The following is a 19721-nucleotide window of genomic DNA, read 5'->3' as shown; positions in this document are numbered from 1 at the left end:
GTACAGTGTCATTTTTTCCCTCCCAGCATTAGACTCGCCCGTCCCAGAGCAACGTGTCCCAGAGTGACAACCCCATAGGTTTTTTTGTAACATTACTGCATAAAGCACCAGCCTCATATGGCTCATTTCCTGTAGTTTCTGTAGGCTAACGTTAACGTCTGCTACAGTGTCACTCGAAGCGGCAGTATAGCTTCAGTGGCAGGCTTACCAAAACACAGAAAGAGTGTAGTTTTAATTTGCTTTTGTTTCATATGTCTACTTTAGTGAATTCCAAATTTGCGACAGAGAATGACTGCCAAGCAACAGTGTTGTTGTTCCTAGGCGACTCCCAACACATACGGGGTGAATTTATGAACGAAAGTTCTCTCACAAAACAATCATTGTTACGTAACGTTAGCCTTGCGGTTTTGTAAGTGGGTATACAGAAATCCTTGCCCATCCCTAGTGGCTATACTCTGTATAACTACGTATCACGTAGACTACACCACTGTTTCACAACAAGGAGTTTGGCTTGGTGTGGTCAACATATGAATATGTGCAAAATATTTGTGTTAATGTGTGATGGTACGAGATTAGGCCGGCACAGGTCCTGGAGGGTCATCCCCCACCAGAGAGAAGTCCAATGAGGGGGGTGTCGTCGGCAACCTTTGCAGCTCGACTGACTGGTGGAGGTGCAGCTGTCATAATAAATAAGTGCTGTGCAATTAATCAAAAATTCTAATCGCGATTACGATTTTGGCTGAATTAAATAAAAGTTTCCACAGGAAAAGTATGAAGGTACATTTCACAGTTCAAGGTGTTTTCACTGTTGATTAACTTCAATAAATGCAACATTTTTCAAAAGGTCAATGAGTAGGTTAATGAGTAAGTATTGACCAAAATAATCCTGATTATGATTTAGCTTTTTCATAATCGAGCAGCCCTATTAATACAGCAGAACAAGAGATATCGTCTTTTTAATTCCACACATTCTTCCTTGTCAAAACCTAGCACCTACATTACCCACAATGCAGTGGTGGGGTACCCTGGAGCCTCTAGCCTGCAGCCGAGATGAGCAGCGAGCTACAGAGGTCTGTAAATTCACTTCCTCTTTACCACAGTAGGTGGTATTAGATATGGACACCAGGAGCATAAATGACTGATGATCAGCTATTGCTGTCTGCAGATCCAACAGCAGCTGCTCCACATCTGTTCATAACAATAAACCGCTTTTAGATACAAAGACAGAGTCTATCTTTAGGGAAATGACAACTACAGTCTGACAACATGTAAGGAAATAAACTTCATCAACAACATTCATCTCAGTGATTATAAACTAACAAGAGACTAACTGAGCTGCTAACTGCAGGAGGAGAAATCACACGGCTGCTACACCACCTTACACAGAGGAACTGTTGGTTTATAACCAGCTTCTACACCCCCAACCTCAGACCCCCTCCACCTTGTGTTGAGACTGGTCTGGTCTGCCACCTGGTGGTGTTCTGTCAGTACTGCATCTCCACTGTCCTCACAGGAAACACTCTGAATCACTGTATATATAGTGATTTTGAAAAGGTGTCTATCCCCAGTTTTATATATAGTATATAAAACTGGGGATAGACACCTTTTCAAAAAATTACAGGCCTGATTCTATACTCCCTCAGTTCTCCTAAATCCTTGAAAAGCTTTTTACAGAAAGACTTGACAATGTTATTGAAACAAACAAGCTTCTAGTTGACAGTCAATACGGATTCTGGACAGACAGATCAACAACTTTGGCACTAATGGAATTAGTTGAGGAAATCACAAATTGCCTAGACAGAAGAAGAAACATGTAGTGGGAATATTTATAGATCTAAAGAAAGCATTTGACACCATAAATCATGACATTACATGTAACAATCACACGTTTTAACCAGCCAAATTAGGCCAGACCTTTGCAGGATGCCATAGGAAAGGGATCAAAAGATTTGGTGATCTTTACAGGAATGGGATATTTTCTAGTTTCAATGACTTGAGTTCCAAGTATGACCTTTAACAAACTGACTTATTTTGTTACTTTCAAGCTCGTCAATTTGCTAAGAGCCATAGCTCACAATTTCCTACTCTCCCAGAAACGTCCCTAGTGGACTCACTTTTGGAAGTTCCGTCTAGGTTGAAAGGTTTCACAGCACATTCCTATGCAATGATTATGTTACTTGATGATGTTAAGATAGACACGATCAAAACTGCATGGGAAAAAGGAACTCAGAACTGTAATCTAAGACGATGTTTGGACTAAAGTTCTAACAAGAGTGAACAACAGCACTTCCTGTGCAAGTGTTTATCGCCTACACTGATGTAGAGCTACGATATCTTCATTCTATCCTAATGTAGATAGCAAATGTGTAAGATGTCATTTTAATGTAGCTGACTTGACACATATGTTTATGTCATATGTTTAGGATACTGGTCAACTATATTTGATGTATTGTCTGAAGTACTTGGGGCGACTTTAGAACCATGCGCTAGGATTGCCATATTTGGTGTACCAGATGAAGGAACAAACTTGATGTGAAAACAAGTCAACATCATAGCATTTGTCTCTTTACTGGCACGTAGGCAAATTTCACTCTATTGGAAATCAAGTGCCCCGCCCACTGCAGCCCAATGGCTTAAGGATGTAATGCTGTTTTTACGTCTGGAGAAAATTAAATTCACAATAAGAGGTTCTAACAATTCCTCTCAGTGTGGGAATCTCTATTGTCATACTTTAGTATGACAAGTCATACTTCAATAACCTCCAAGCCCTACCAATGTAGTAATTGACCATCCTGGCTGACTCCAGAGGAATGACTGCCCCCCTCTATATTCAAGCTACACTATATATAAACACCTGGCTATAGTACTCCACTATGGTGTGTCATGATAGAGTTCACAGAAATCATATTTGTTTTAGATTAGATTAGATTCAACTTTATTGTCATTGTGCAGTGTACAAGTACAAAGACAGCGAAAAGTGCAATATGATATTCAAAGTATAGACAGGTGGTGCATAGGCAGGACAAGAACTGTATTGCAGTGTATAAGAACAGAATAAATAGTGTACAGATATGTGCAATGTAGTAGCAGAGACATTATACTAGTAGTAAGAATAATATAGATATATGCAGTGTATTAAAGCAGCCATATTATGCTCATTTTCAGGTTCATAATTGTATTTTAAGGTTGTACCAGAATAGGTTTACATGGTTTAATTTTCAAAAAACACCATATTTATTATATTTTTGTTGTACTGCACCGCTCTCTCTCACTGCTGCAGATCCTCTTTTCAGCTGGTCTCTGTTTTAGATACAGAGTGGGACCTCTTTTCTTCTTCTTCTGTACTATCTTTGATTGCACTTGCACATGCCCAGTAGCTCAGATGTAGATCATGTCAGCTAGCTAGCTCCATAGACAGTAAAAGAAAGGCTGTTTCTACAACTTCGGTCAATTACAAGGCAGGATTAGCTGGGAGACTTCTAAATGAGGGCGCACCTGGAAGTAGTTCTTTTGTAGATTATGGTGAACTTGTGTGTGTTGTAGTAGTGCTTTGCTATTGAGAACGAGGTAGCATGCTAGCGTTAGCATGCTAGCGTTAGCATGCTAATGCTAACGCTATGAGCTAATGGTTGCGTTTAGTCAGCTCGTTTCGGCTTGTGACGTCACAAGCCGTGCCGATTTTGAACAGCTCACCCAGAGACTGAAGGCAGGACACATTCAGAAACCGTATCTCACTCTAAACAGCATGGATGGATTTTTTTCAAAGTTTGTATGTGTGTGGAAGCACCAGAGACACAACATAACACCCCAGATCCCAGAAAAAGTGATTTTTTCATAATATGGGCACTTTAACAGAATATAGAGAAAGAAAAACAGAATAAATATGGATATACTGAATGATCCATATAGACAAATGTGGTAACAGTATAAGAACGGTAAGAATAAGTGTATGTGCAGGATGAATTGTATGAAGAGCAGTAGAATATGGCTATGTATAGGTGTAATTACAGTATGCACATTTGTATGGCTATGTATAGGTGTAATTATAATATGTGCATCTGTAAATAAATAAATAGAACAGTATGGGTGGGGTAGGGTACTGCAAATTGTCCGGTCAGGGTGGGATGGGGTGAGCTGGGATTTGTTGTTGTTTTGTGTGTAAGAAAAAGAAAAACTCATTTATCTGTACCAATGTGTCTATGTTTGTAATCTATATTTCCTCAATAAAAAGAGGTTTAAAAAAAACAAAAAACAAAAAAAACATAAGACAACATAAGTATTGAAAGAGTATATGAAAATAAATTTCTTGGTGTGATTTTAGACCACAAAAAAGAATGTCCTGATCACTTGTTCTTATGTCTTGTATATATCAGGACACCAACCACTGCAACAGCTACAAGAATCAGAACACCTGCTGCCAGTCCAACGTATAGGCCTACAGGAGAGGAGTTTCCATCCTCGGAACCTGAAGATAAAAAAATTAAATAAAAAATGAGTCAGTAAATGTGTGATAGTGGAGCAGCCTTCATCCTCTCTGATGTTTGAAACTGCAGCTACAACCTGATACACAAAAAAACACACTGAGAGACACTCACACACCTGGCTCTGTAACCTGCAGACGGATGGTTCTGATTGGCTCAGAGTCGATGATGGATCTCTTTTTATGTCTGAAATCAACTGGTACAACTCGACACTCGTATGTTCCGTTGTCGATGCTGCTCACATTCTTCAGAGTTAAAGACACGTCTCCGTCCTTCAGCTCTCTGTCCACCAGCTCCACCCTGTCCTTAAAGGATGGATGCTGGTAGGTTGGATCCAGGTGTCCATCTCTGTAGAAGAGGACGTATTCTGGCTCCAGGTCAGTTCTGCTCCACTCTGCTGCTCTGATGGAGGAATCAACGGCCCAACATGGCAGAATGACATCATCTCCAGAGCACACTGTTACCACAATCACATCTGAAAAACAATAAAAAACTACTATAATAATAATAATAATAAAAATAAAAATAAATAATTGAAAAGACCAATGAAAATCATTTAAAAGATTAAAACCTAAAACCCAAAGTTACAAACATGAGTCAAGCTTCAACAGAGACTGCAGAACGTAGGACAGTAGGAAGGGTGTTCCACAGGTTTGGAGCCACTGATTCAAAGGAACGGTCACCTTTAGTTTTTAAATGAGTTCGTGGGACCACCAGTAGTCTCTGGTCAGAAGACCTGAGGGACCTGTTAGTAGTGTATGGATGGAGCAGGTCTGACATATAAACAGGTGCCAGACCATGTAAAGCTTTATAAGTCAGAGCATTGGATCCTGAACTTGATCGGAAGCCAATTATTAATAATAAAAAGTAATGTTGTTTCAACAGTTCTCTACAGGTGTTATCCCAATAACTGAGAAATAGATAATTATTTAAAGTAAGTTATGAAGCTGCCACTTTTTTCAGTCTCATGTTTACTATGCTGGTTGTTAAATCTGAAAAAAATTATACTCTGTGTTTCCGCAAAATTAACTGAACAACCAAAATATGTAGAATCTAACTATCATAACCCGCAATTTCCACTCCGCTCCGGATATATCCAGAAAATATCCAGTTCATTTTCAAAATAAAATACACCGTGCTCACGGCGGATCATATTTCCCTGCACAACAATAACTACAACTGTTGTTGGTTTTGTGGTTCTGTTGATAGAAACTACAGCCTGTTATATCGTGCGATCATACATGAATTCGCGAGATCTCGTGGGTCCTCGTGACTTCAGCTGTCAGTCAAGGACGGCGGAGCACGGAGCCGACACGCAGCGGAGCCGATCCGCAGCCGTTCCACAGTTGGTGGAAATTGCGGGTAACGAGGTGCAGCATGATGTTGACAAAAGTTTAAACGTGATAATATGATATACAGCTAAAGGAGGAGGTGTGAGAATCCCGTACAGTAAACAGTGACATCACTGCCTCTATCTCTGCCACAAGAAAGTTTTAAAACATCAAACACACGCCCTGAACTTCCTGGGAGTTTGGGGAACAGCTAAATGTTTGCCAAACAACCAAGCACAGTCGATATCGCTCGCTCATCTCTTTTCTTTCTCTATTTCTCCATGAAATGAAGCTGCCTTCAGGTGCAAACGATCTGACGAAAAACTGTTAGTGTGAAATATAAAGTCTACTGGTGCTACATTGGGGGTGTTTAAAGAAAACAACAGGACGTCGCACCACCCCGCGGCATTTGCTTTTTTTTTTTTACCTGAACGCAGCTTCACGCTGAAGTACGGAGCTCTGACGTCCCGTTTCCATGAAGGCAGCGCGGAGCTGCGCCAAACAAAGCTGACAGAAGAGAAGAAGACTTATGATCCACCGTCTCGTCCCGTCGCAGGGGCGTAAACTGGCAGGTTTTAATGTAGCAGACCACTGTTTTTTGCAAGTAGTTCAAAGTGTAAACATTTATTGTTATTGTGAATCTTTGGTTTAAACTAGCCTTCAAACAAAGGGCCCCCCAAGGGCACCTCAACGCCCTCCTTTCCAAAATATTGCTTCCAGTGCCCCCCGTCATCTTCTGAACTCCCCCGTTGAGAAACACTATTGTAAACCTATAACATGCACAACAAAAATATATAACACAATAAAGGAAATGGAAAAAGCCAAAAAGTATAATATGAGCACTTTAAATTCATGGGCGTAAATCTGATCTAACAGTAGGGGGGGACAATAAAGGACGAAGGGGACACAAATAATACAGTCACAGTTATACTGGTAGAGGACATGTGTTCACAGAGGAAAGCCTTAATACTATCATTAGTGTAGCATGGAGACTGTACCATTATCCTTCTTCTCACTGTTTCTCTCGATTCAATGAAAAAGCTGACTAAATTGACCGAAATATTCTTCTTTAAAACCATGTATTTATTTTTAAGTTGTTTATAATCAAGCCACAAAAATACCGTAAAACATAATGACTTATTTTGAAAAAGTGTCCCCATATAAAAGAAATACAATGCTTTTGTACACTTGTTAAATTAGTTGATCATAATGTAAATTAGTGAGCCACTAGTAAAGCTCATCTGCTAACCCTGACCTCAGCCACACACCTCCAAAAATATGAACTGACCTCAACACACTTACCTGAGACTCTACACCTGACTGTCCCTGGTCTCCCTGAGACTCTCCACCTTACTGGCCCTGGTCTCCCTGAGACTCTACACCTGACTGTCCCTGGTCTCCCTGAGACTCTCCACCTGACTGGCCCTGGTCTACCTGAGACTCTCCACCTGACTGTCTCTGGTCTCCCTGAGACTCTACACCTTACTGGCCCTGGTCTCCCTGAGACTCTACACCTGACTGGCCCTGGTCTCCCTGAGACTCTACACCTGACTGTCCCTGGTCTCCCTGAGACTCTACACCTGACTGGCCCTGGTCTCCCTGAGACTCTCCACCTGACTGGCCCTGGTCTCCCTGAGACTCTACACCTGACTGGCCCTGGTCTCCCTGAGACTCTACACCTGACTGGCCCTGGTCTCCCTGAGACTCTCCACCTGACTGGCCCTGGTCTCCCTGAGACTCTACACCTGACTGGCCCTGGTCTCCCTGAGACTCTACACCTGACTGGCCCTGGTCTACCTGAGACTCTACACCTGACTGGCCCTGGTCTCCCTGAGACTCTACACCTGACTGTCCCTGGTCTCCCTGAGACTCTACACCTGACTGGCCCTGGTCTACCTGAGACTCTCCACCTGACTGTCCCTGGTCTCCCTGAGACTCTACACCTGACTGGCCCTGGTCTACCTGAGACTCTCCACCTGACTGTCCCTGGTCTCCCTGAGACTCTACACCTGACTGGCCCTGGTCTACCTGAGACTCTCCACCTGACTGTCCCTGGTCTACCTGAGACTCTCCACCTGACTGTCCCTGGTCTCCCTGAGACTCTACACCTGACTGGCCCTGGTCTCCCTGAGACTCTACACCTGACTGTCCCTGGTCTCCCTGAGACTCTCCACCTGACTGGCCCTGGTCTCCCTGAGACTCTCCACCTGACTGGCCCTGGTCTCCCTGTTCCTCACTTCTTTCTGTCTCCTTTGCCTGTGACATAGTGACGTTATTATTTCCATAAGCACCCATTCTTATAAAGATGTTACCAAATTGTCTTGATATGAGGATCTTATTGTACTCACGTGGCGTTTTGGTGTAAGCCTACTGAAAAAATATCTTATGTCTGTTTTTCTTGTCTCTCTCTCATTTTATCTGGACAACAACACAAATCTTTAACGTCAGATGTCTAAATATGAGTTAGGTTCATAGGTTCACCACGTGGTCATATTATAATTATAAAATGATTTTGCGTCCTCCACATAAATATTAGGTTTCGTCTGGGACAGAAGATATATATTTAACTGATCGCCGTGGTAATAATAGTTGTAGTGGGTGCATTTCTATCCAACAAGCTATTAAACAAGCTAGGTAATGTTACATTATATTACACTAACATAGCGATGACTAATTTATTAATTACTCAGCATAATTTCTATTTGAGAAAAGAAAAACTTCATCCAATGTTTAATGTGAATAAAACAGCCTTGAACGGCCTACTTAAGCTACTACATTCCTGTCACTACCGATGTGACTGTGAGTCGAGTGCAGATCCTAACGTACAGCAGGCAGTGGACCAAACCACTGTGAGGCAAGGGAGGGGGGACTCAAAATGTTTCTAAACTTAAAAAGTATTTTTTGGGGTTTGTATTGTTTTACCACTTACACAGATATTTTAAGTATACATCATTATGTTATTTACAATACACAGCATTGTTTTAATGCTATTTCTAGGGGGGGACAACCCTTAGATGGGGGGGGGGTCTTGACCCCCCCCGATCCCCCTGGGATTTACGCCCTTGTTTAAATTACATGATAGGGGTGGATAAATGAGTGGATCAGGTTTGATTGATACACTAAAATCCAGCGGGATTGACGACGTGTAGTTTCATAAAAAACATACAATTGATTATGAGAATTCATCTATATTACAATATATAATCTATAGAATAACAAGAAAGAATTACAAAAGAATCATGTATTTGATTATTCAAACAGCAAAATGTCTGATGTTTTTATTATTTTCATGCCGTCATTTAAATGTAACTCTTACTTTTTATATAGAGCTTTTCTAGTCTTAACGACTACTCAAAGCGTTTTTACATAGTACAGGAACCATTCACCATTCACACACATTCATACACTGTGGCCGAGGCTGCCGTACAAGGTGCCACCTGCTCAACAAGATAAACATGGCGCAACATTGGGGTTCAGTGTCTTGCCCAAGGACACTTCGACGTGGGACTGCAGGGCCAGGGATTTTAACTGCCAACCTTCCGATTGGCAGGCGACCGCTCTACCACTGATAGTAATCGCACTAACACAAACAGCTCACCTTTTCCAGCCAGAGAAAATATCCATAGTGATGTGAATACAACAGATCTGAATCCAGCCATGATAGCAGAGATGCTGCAGAGGGTAAAATGGTGCTAATGGAAGTACTAACGTTGAAAATTAACAGGCCCGGACCGCTCAGCAGCTAACATAGAGATTTGCAGGAAAATAGAGGATGATTAGCGGATGACGCTGTCAATACACAATGTGAGTCGAGTGCAGATGTGAGTTGCGCATGCTCAGATTTAAACGGTTTACGGCATAACGTCAAGGGATCCGGATCCGGCAAACGTTGTCGCTATCTATGATTATTTGGTTGCTAACTTTAGCTCAAAACGCCATTCAAGTGACAGCCTTTGTTGTGTTGGATTGCTAACTTGTAGCCAGCAGTGAACGAGCTCCGTTATGTAGGTCCATTTTTATTGTATTGACATTACAGAAGTCTCTCGTTAGCATCTTGTAGGCTACTTCAGCCTCTAATCTAGAACTGACATCAGGGATCATGCCGTGGAAATGTGATGCCTTACGCTAAATAATAAATTACTGCTTTTTTAATTTAACTTTTATTTATCCAGGTAAGTCGATTCATTTGTGTCCCAGTCAAAAATTGCTCTTGAGAGATGTGTAGCCATGAGAGCTGACTGTTGACTTGAACTGTTATCGTCTTTACCAAGAAAAGAGGAAGAGGGAGTGTGTTTTGGTTTTCTATCAAGGTAAAGGGATGTCCCGCCCTAATCTGCCTTACTTAAATCTTACAAAACTAAACATGATTTTACCCAGGAAAGAACATAGGACTAAATATAAAATAAGATTACTGAAGGTTTACTGCAGATGTTCTGAGAGATGATGGGTATGTTTAAACTATTAGAGATTGAATTCAGAAGATAAGGAACGATGAGTATCAGTAGTTGTAATAGTAGATGGGAATATTTTCAATTTAAGGTAAGGGAGTTTTTTTATAAAATTTAAAGAAAGACAACAGAGAGTATGAAGTCTATTTGGTGCAGGATATAAGTGATTGCTGTAGTAAGACTTTATTCATATCTATTTATGTAGCTTTATATTCTCATTGTATTTTTCTATTGTATTTCTAATAAAACGCACAAGAATTCCAAAACACCTGTACGGCTCTGTACCTGTGCTAATGGCAATAAATAATATCTATTCTATTATCTGATGTTGATGAAAGCATCTTTATCAGCCTACAGGCCAAGTTAGATAACTTATATATCCATCCTTAGAACCTGAAGATGAATAAAACATATGAGTCAGGAAAAGTGTGATAGTGGAGCAGTCTTCATCCTCTCTGATGTTAGAAACTGCAGCTACAACCTGATACTCAGAAAAACTCTCTGAGAGAGACTCACTCACCTGGCTCTCTAACCTGCAGACGGATGATTCTGATTGGCTCAGAGTCAATGTTGGCTCTCTTTTTTCTCTTTTTCGTCTTGAACCACCAAATGCAACTCAACACTCGTATGTTCCAGTGTCGATGCTGCTCACATTCTTCAGAATTAAAGATATTTTCCATTATTCCGCGCTCTGTCCACCAGCTCCACCCTGTCCTTATAGGATGGATGCTGCTGGGTTGGATCCAGGTGTTCATTGATGGTTAAGAGGATGTACTCTGGCTCCAGGTCAGGTCTGGTCCACTCTACAACGCTGATGGAGGGATCAGCAGCCTCACATGGCAGAATGACATCATCTCCAGGGCGCACTGTTACCACAATCACATCTGAAAAACCATAATAAACTACTATTAATAATAAAAAGTCATGTTATTTCAACAGTTGTCTACAGGTGTGTCCCTGTAGAAGGTCTCTGTAGAGTCTCACCTGATGGAGACGTTCACTGATCTGTCACAACTGCAGAGATATCACAGGACTTTATTACCACAGGTCAACTCTTTAGAAGACTGGGATGTGAAAATGACAACATTCACGCAGCCAATCAGAGCCGTGGAAACATGTTGGCAGATTATTTTATAGATAGGAGTCAGACCGATGTGTCCCAATCTAACTCTATATAAATATATCAGTAGAAATCTGTTTCTAATGGGACATTTTACTAGGGGTGTGCAAGGATTCAAGCTCTACCGATTCAAAATCGATTCATAGAATTCCAAAAATCGATTCATATTTTTATTTTTATTTTTTTGATTTTATTTTTTATTGTATGTCTACTGCAATCACATGATAGATAGATAGATATATACTTTATTGATCCCCAAGTGGAAATTCAAGGTCCCAGTAGCTTAAAGACATCACACACAACATACACATACATCATGACAGGATGTTAAAATGACAAATAACAAACAGATCCACATGAATAATATGGACATAAAAGATACTAAATAAACTAAATAAAAAATACACATGAATGTACTGAGGGATGTTTAAGATATATATATGGGAAAAGTTACTGCATTTACATACTGTCAATTGTTTTTGAATCAAAAATTGATTTTGAATCGAATCGTGACATTTTCTGAATCGTGCACCCCTACATTTCACCATGTCTGCAAATTTGCTTAAACTGAATTAATTTGAATCTCTTTAAGAAATTATATACACATATATAGAGAACATTATTCACATCCAGCTCACTGCATTGCTGTTCAGCTGTTCCATTTTAAAATTACATGATAGGGGTGGATAAAGGTGTGGTCATCCAGAGGGATTGACAACGTATAGTTTCATAAAACAAAAACACAATTGATTATGAGAATTTGTCTATATTACAATATATAATCTATAGAATAACAAGAAAGTACTACAAAAGAATCATGTATTCAATTATTCAAACAGCAAAATGTCTGATGTTTTTATTACTTTCATGCCATCATTTAGAGGTGGTAATCCCACTAACACAAACAACTCACCTTCTCCAGCCAGAGAAAATATCCATAATGATGTGAATAAAACAGATCTGAGTCCAGCCATGATAGCAGAGACACTGCTGAGGTATTGGAAGTACTAACTTTGAAATGAACACGCCCGGACCACTCAGCAGCTTATAAAGAGAACTGTAGGAAAAAGTAGGAAGATAAAGTGGGGGGATGACGCTTTGATTGAAACTTGATCTGTAAAGTGCTGCTTACTGGACCTGCAAGCACTATCCAGTGGCTGTTACCGCAACATTAACTCAATTTTGCATGACGTTCCTCTGCAGGAAGCAGGGCCGGCTGTGTGAGTGTGGTTCCGTGATGTCTTGCAAGGCCATGAGCGGAGTTAATAGGTGCAACTGGGAGCACCTGGCTAATCCCAAGTGCCATTATTTTCATTCATAGAACAGTGCGCATAATGATGTCACATTTGTCCAGGTTAAACACAGAAATTTCCCCTGCATCATATGCTCGAACAAACAAGCTATCATCTCTTTTTATCAATTTCTTTTTGTCATGATCACAGTCAGTACTGCAGGCATACTTTAAATAGTACAGCGTGTGTGGGTCAGGGTACTAAAGTATAATCCGTTTTTCGTTTTAAACCCAAAACGAAAAAAGGAAAAAACGGGTCGATGTTTCGTTTTTGGTTTCAAACCAAAAACGGAAAAACCAAACTATGAGCTCCGTTTTCTCGTTTTTCCAATGTCCATACAAATTAAAAATTAACTGGAAAACTGCTCGTTTTTCAACTGTTGTTTTTTTATTATTCATGTTTCTGTTTTTACCCAAGAGCGAGAATACGGGCTCATTTTTATAATGTGCATAATCATTGAAAATCTGATGGAACACAGGTCTCGTTTATAATGTTATTTTGGTCTTACGTGTTAAGTCAAAAGTTGACTAAAACCAATGCGCTCTGGACAGGAAGTAACATTAACGTGTCAAAATAAAAGTATGAGCGCTGTAATAACTGCCAGAAGAACAATGTACTTTATGAAAACATTGTTAGCCTGTAGCTTGTCAGATTAGGCTAACATTAGCTATTTAGGGTTATATAAAGTATTTAATTATTTAATAATAATTTTAAAATCACATGGAATCTACATTCATCTATTATTACCCTATGTGTGGCAGTTATTGACTAGTTACTCTAATCTTACACTAGCTAGTAAAAAGGCATCTAACACTCTTTCAACCAAATTAACCAAAAATAACATGCATTGTTCCCTTCCATGCTCTTCGCAAGTAAATTAATATTCACAGCTTTCATAAAATTGTGGGTGTTTTATTCAATTTTATAGCAGTTATGGTTTTCCCGGGAAAATTTTGACCTGGTAGTGCAACAGGGCACTATTGAGCTTTACAGAAGATAAAAACACACAGGATCTGTGCATATTTACAAGTATGTGCATGCACACACACACACACACACACACAGACACACACACACACACACACACACACACACACACACAGACAGACAGACAGACAGACAGAAAGACACACACACACACACACACACACACACACACACACACACACACAGACAGTCAGACAGACACACACACACACACACACACACATAAACACACACACACACATACACAGACAGACAGACAGACAGACAGACAGACACACACACACACACACACACACACACACACACACACACACACACACATACACAGACAGACAGACAGACAGAAAGACACACACACACACAAACACACACGCCTACCAAGAGCCTGGGTCTGTCCGAGGTTTCTTCCTAAAAGAAACTAAATGAAAAGGCTTCTTTTTATTGCAACTCTGCAGAATATTCATGGTTGACCAACTTAACTGCCATTAATTTGAGCGTGATGAAAAACTCCTGCAGATACAACTGGGCCACATTGCAAACCTCTCATCATATTAGTGAGGAAGCTGCCATGTTGCTTCTCTCATCCTGGTCTCCTCAAGGCCTGCAGACTGGACCACACTTGTGGTTTACTGCTAGAATATTACAGTAGGCCACTTTGCTGAGTCAGATTTGCCACTTGAGTCCACAGCACCATACAATATATAATAAATATGCACCAGCCTTTGTGAAAGTGTATGTTCTGAGAGAGAGAGAGAGAGAGAGAGAGAGACAGAGAGAGAGAGAGAGAGAGAGAGAGAGAGAGAGAGAGAGAGAGAGAGAGATATCTTGTTTGTAACATTAAACATTTGCATGATTCTATGCCATCTGCTGCTTCTCCAACAATACAGTGGCAGTACATATTTATATTGCTTACCAGGGTTCCAACCCAGTAGCTTATTGCTGTGAGATCACAGTGCTTACCATTGACCATTCCTTATTGTAATTCAACCCCACAATACCTATCATGTATTATATTTTATTATCCAATATTGGCCAACTACTGTTTCAAGGCCTTAGTATGAGCAGTGAACATCTAATGAGCTGGGAGATCCACAGGCCCAGCAGTGAGGAGGTCTACCATGCTCACCATGAACTCTGGTCCAGTCTGCAGGGCCTGAGGAGACCAGACCAGAATGAGAGACTCTCCAGTACACATTAACTTGTTAATTTATGTTCTTCATCACATTGACATGTTCATTGGCAGCTAATGTGGTCAACCATGTCACATACAATATTCTGCAGAGCAATTTAAAAAAAACCTTATATTTTCTGTCTGTTTTTACTGGCTGGAGTAGATTAGAGTAAAGGTAGTCAATAACGCCACACATAATGTAGGGGAATACAGATTTTATTTAAAATGTGATTTAAAACTTATTATAATCCTATTTCTATTTTAAAACAATATCCATTCTTACTCCCTTTGTGGCTATTAATGAATGTTGCTCAATTAAATACTTTATATAACCCTAAATAATTAACTGTAGCTTAATCTGACAACAGGTAAAAGCTAAAGTACATTGTTCTTCTGGCAGTTATTACAGCTCTCACACTTTTATTTTGACACGTTAATGTTACTTCCTGTCCAGAGCGCATTGGTTTTAGTCAACTTTTGACTTAACACGTAAGACCAAAATAACATTATAAACGAGACCTGTGTTCCATCAGATTTTCAATGATTATGCACATTATAAAAATGAGCCCGTATTCTCGCTCTTGGGTTAAAACAGAAACATGAATATCAAAAAAACAACAGTTGAAAAACGAGCAGTTTTCCAGTTAATTTTTAATTTGTATGGACATTGGAAAAACGAGAAAACGGAGCTCATAGTTTGGTCTTTCCGTTTTTGGTTTGAAACCAAAAACAAAACATCGACCCGTTTTTTCCTTTTTTCGTTTTTGGTTTAAAACGAAAAACGGATTATACTTTAGTACCCTGACCGTGTGTGTATCATGTTGTAGCCACAGTTTCAAACATCAGAGAGGATGAAGGCTGCTCCACTATCCACACATTTCCTGACTCATGTGTTTTTTTCATCTTCAGGACATCCCATGGATGAAAACACAATGAACGATGCCCCTGTGGATGGAAACTTCCCTCGTGGTTAGGTTGACCGCCCGCTGCTGATGAATCGGGAGATAGTAAAATCATGGCTTCTGCTAAGATTGGTATTTTTCCAGCTAATGATATAAACTGAGCAGGTGATTAAACTCTGATTAATATTGTGTAAAAAAAGAAGCCTTAAATAAGACTTAAAACTGTATTCATTATCTCCAAAGTAGAATGACATCATGTTTGCAATAGGAAATGTGGTTATGAAATAACGTTAATAAAACAAAGGCCATGTGCATACTATTTAAATTAGATAAAACAATTATGTAATGTCATATAATAATGGACAGAACATGATGTGGTAACTCACCTATAACTTACACACACCATAATGTCCCTAAAATGCTTTGTGTTTTACTCTTCAGTGTATTTTGTTACATTTGGATCCTCAAGTTGTGTTACTTTTATTGTCATTGTTTTGCACTTTTTGTACTTTGAACACAGCTAAAGCAGCTCAACATATCTAACCTTAGATTTTCATCAGAATTCGTATGAAAAGTACTAGAAGAATCTACTCATTACAGTTATTTTACTGCCAATACTCATGCCAGTGTCTGAAATCTCTATCACAGTTTATATTCTTTGTATTGTTTTAATTCAAGTGTAAGACATATCGTATCATACATTTCTGGACAGTTTTAAAGTCATTGCTAATAAAGCTAGCAATGTTTCCAAATAATTTCATTTGATCCATCAATGGATTAGATAGATAGATAGATAGATAGATAGATAGATAGATAGATAGATAGACATTTGTCATCATCTCAGTCTGAGTCAGGGTGTGGTTTCAGTGTGCCTTGTGTGGCGAAAGAATATGACTGATGAACACAGAGTCTGAATATTTCAGCTGCTGTTAAATTTACACATGATCACATGAGTCAAACATTGACAGTCTCGGTAAAGTCTGGTTGCTTTAATATAGAAACGTGATGCTGTTTCTAGTTGTATTTCCGGCTTCACGACATAAACATAAGAGGTTCTCCCCACAACCCTTAGGAAGCAATCAAATGCACACATCAGCTTGACTGTTTATTCCCTCATATCAGTCATTTTCAGCATTCAATATTTATTCCAGCACTTTGCACTGTCACACTTTATTTTATTTTTGTAACATACAAACATGCCAAAAGCTGCAAAACCATGCTCTGACTACCAGTGCACAATGTATTGTGATCCATCATCCAGTAAAGAGCTTTGAAGAAAAATGGGCTGAGACAACAAGAAGTTTGAAATGTTGAGCTAACAACATATAGTAATAGGAATACAATGGTCAGCATTATTAAGCGTCACCCTCAAAGCCTTTATTTTAACATGGTATGTGCCACACATAACCCTACTAGTGAATGATACATTTTGAATCAGTGGCTTGAGGATGAAAGTTACCTTGCAAACTGAAAGGCACCAAACAGACATACCACAAATTTGTGACATGCTCCCGAGACAACTGTCCAGAAACAGTTGACACCAACCACTTTGCCACAACAGTAACAAAAAAGGGTGAAAAAACTAAGAAAAAGAGCTGACACAACCCAAAGGGGAAACACCATGAACACTGCGCCCCAAGATGGCAACACTTACTTTCTCTTCGGACCCCGAGGAATAACCTCCAAAGGAGAGAACAAACACTTCTACCAACCTTCGCTGCAAAACATGGTTAGTCTCTTTAATTTTTTTGAAAGCGAATACTAATATTTAGATTCTGATTATGACCTATAATAAAAAAAATATTCACACTCCGTAACTCAGTTTAGTCTTTAATAATGTCTTTCAAAATAAAGAATCCAGTTGTCTCCTCCATTACTTCTCCATTACACTCTCACTGTGGACATCCGAGGACTTTATAATTACATTTTCTGTAACTTCTGGCACATATTTTTAACTTTTAACTACATTCATTTCACACACCTCCCTGCCTGTCATTTCCTTGATCTGTGTGGTTTATTTGTGTATGACTCTGGTTGAACCGAAACTGTTGACTGTATATAAATAGCTGTTGACAGGCAGAGTAGTTCTGCTGGGCAAAGGCTTCCCATCTTGTGGGGGCTTGCATATGGATACCTGTGCTATTGGCCTTCCTACTTTCTTGCCCAGCTGTGAGTAACTGTTGTAAAACTCTTTGTATGAATAAAGATATTTACCTGCGTTTACAAAAACCTAACAGTGTAAGGATGTTTCAGAGGAATGTCTTACTAGTATTAGTTCTGAATGTTTATGTTAAAACACTTGAACAGTGGCCATGGATTAAAACAGGCCTACCGGGCAAAGGCCCAGGGACCCAAAAAGTCAGGGGCGGCCCCCCCTGGCCTTCATCTGCAAAATGTCTGACTATGTGTGTCAGCTACGAGGCTGTTTGACACGAGAGAAGTGAAGTTATGATCAGCTTGGAAAAAAATCGCAAAGAGAAAAGATGCTCATCATTTTATTTTATCAGATCCAAAGAAATTAAAAACTTGACATCTAAACAAACATTAAACAACACCTCTCAGCAGAATGTGAACAACGCTCTTAAGATCCTGAGTTTAACAAACTACACATACAAGTCAAACTATGACACAGAGTTAGGGATAGGTTAGAGAATCTGAGACCTAGTTTAAGTCAAACTACAACATGTGGAGTTCCACAGGGAAGTGTTCTGGGACCTCCGCTATTTTTTTTTTTTATCTATGGAGGACTCTAAAGATTTTAGCTTCTTTTCAGATCAGTTCAGAAGTGATGCTCCGTTGTGACAGCAGTGATGACATCATCCAATCCCTCCTCAGCCTGGGTGGGTGAGGTCGTCACCACGGATATCGGCAGGTAATTCCCTAGAATCAACGCAGGTTAGAAAAATAAGCTCTGTTAAAGACAACTCTCAATCATCTACACCAGAGAGGTAGTACGAGATTGATTGATTGTAAGGTCAGTTAATGATTCAGAGTGTTACCTGTGGCTCTCTCTTGATATAAAGACACCATGATGAAAGTAGAGATGCAGTACGGACAGAACACCAGCAGGTGGATGACTAGTCTCAACAGAAGGTGGAGGCGGTCTGAGGCTGAGGGCAGAGCTGCAGAGGTTGGTGGGTCTGTGGTCGTAGGTCTCCCTGTAGAGACAATCAGCTGTCAGGTGCATATCTGGATGAATTAACTCCTGATATCAAAGGTAACCTCCTCACCTGTGACAGAGACCCAGCTGGGTGGAGACTCTCCAACACTGCTGATGTTGCACTTGTAGAGGCCGTCGTCAGACCTGGAAACATGGTGGATGGTCATGTGACCTGCAGGCTCAGTCCTGATGAAGGAGCCATCTTTATAGAAACCAGCTGGGAGGTTGGAGGATATCTCTGTTTTACAGTGCAGAGTGAGGTCTTCTCCCTCCGTCACAGGGAGGACAGGACTCTGCAGGATCACTGGTCCACCTCAACACAGAGACAAACTACAGCATGTCATCCATTCACACACAGCTTCAGCAATACTGACTCCACAGTCTGATCTTACCAGTGACAGTGATGTTGATGCTGTTACTGGTTGCTCCCTCTCTGGACTCACACCAGTAAACTCCACTGTCCCATTGAACCATGTAGCCAATTTTACAGGAGGAACCGGCAGGATTTCCCCAGCCGCCTCCACACTGAGTACCGGTGTCTCTGGTTGAGTTCCTCCTCAGAGTCCATCCAGCAGAGCTGTCGTCCTCCTCACAGCTCAGAGAGACAGGCTGTCCTTTAAACAGCTGAGAGCTGCTGGGACTCACAGTCAGAGAGGCTGGAAAGAAGAGGAAGTGGTGGTTTAAAAAAACTAGTTTTGTAATTTTGTCCTTGTTTTTAGTACTTCGTGTTTAAATTCAACTTGGCACATCATTTAAATATTGTATATACCATTGTTTGTAACTGATGTTTTTATTGTCCCAAACAGGTCTCTCTTAAGGCGCTGACTCA

General features: G+C 40.2%; 2 protein-coding genes across 2 annotated transcripts in view; one reads left to right on the top strand and one right to left on the bottom strand.

Annotated features, from left to right (window-relative positions):
• LOC116059873 (butyrophilin-like protein 1) overlaps positions 1–19721 on the top strand; it is a 267674-nt gene that overhangs the window by 9490 nt on the left and 238463 nt on the right. The gene's annotated exons all lie outside the window — the stretch shown is intronic.
• Positions 1–19721, bottom strand: part of LOC116059868 (low affinity immunoglobulin gamma Fc region receptor II-b-like) — a 347874-nt gene that overhangs the window by 254820 nt on the left and 73333 nt on the right. Inside the window, exons 3-4 of the mRNA XM_035993881.1 lie at positions 19285–19548; positions 18963–19205 (exon numbers count right to left, since the gene is read on the bottom strand). Of these exons, the coding sequence (XP_035849774.1) occupies positions 18963–19205; positions 19285–19548 (507 nt within the window). The remainder of the gene's footprint in view (positions 1–18962; positions 19206–19284; positions 19549–19721) is intronic.

This window comes from Sander lucioperca, chromosome 17 (genome assembly GCF_008315115.2).
Source record: "Sander lucioperca isolate FBNREF2018 chromosome 17, SLUC_FBN_1.2, whole genome shotgun sequence".
In the NCBI taxonomy this organism is placed as follows: Eukaryota; Metazoa; Chordata; class Actinopteri; order Perciformes; family Percidae; genus Sander; species Sander lucioperca.
Note: the sequence above shows the minus strand (reverse complement) of the source record. Positions and strands in the feature narration are given on the sequence as shown.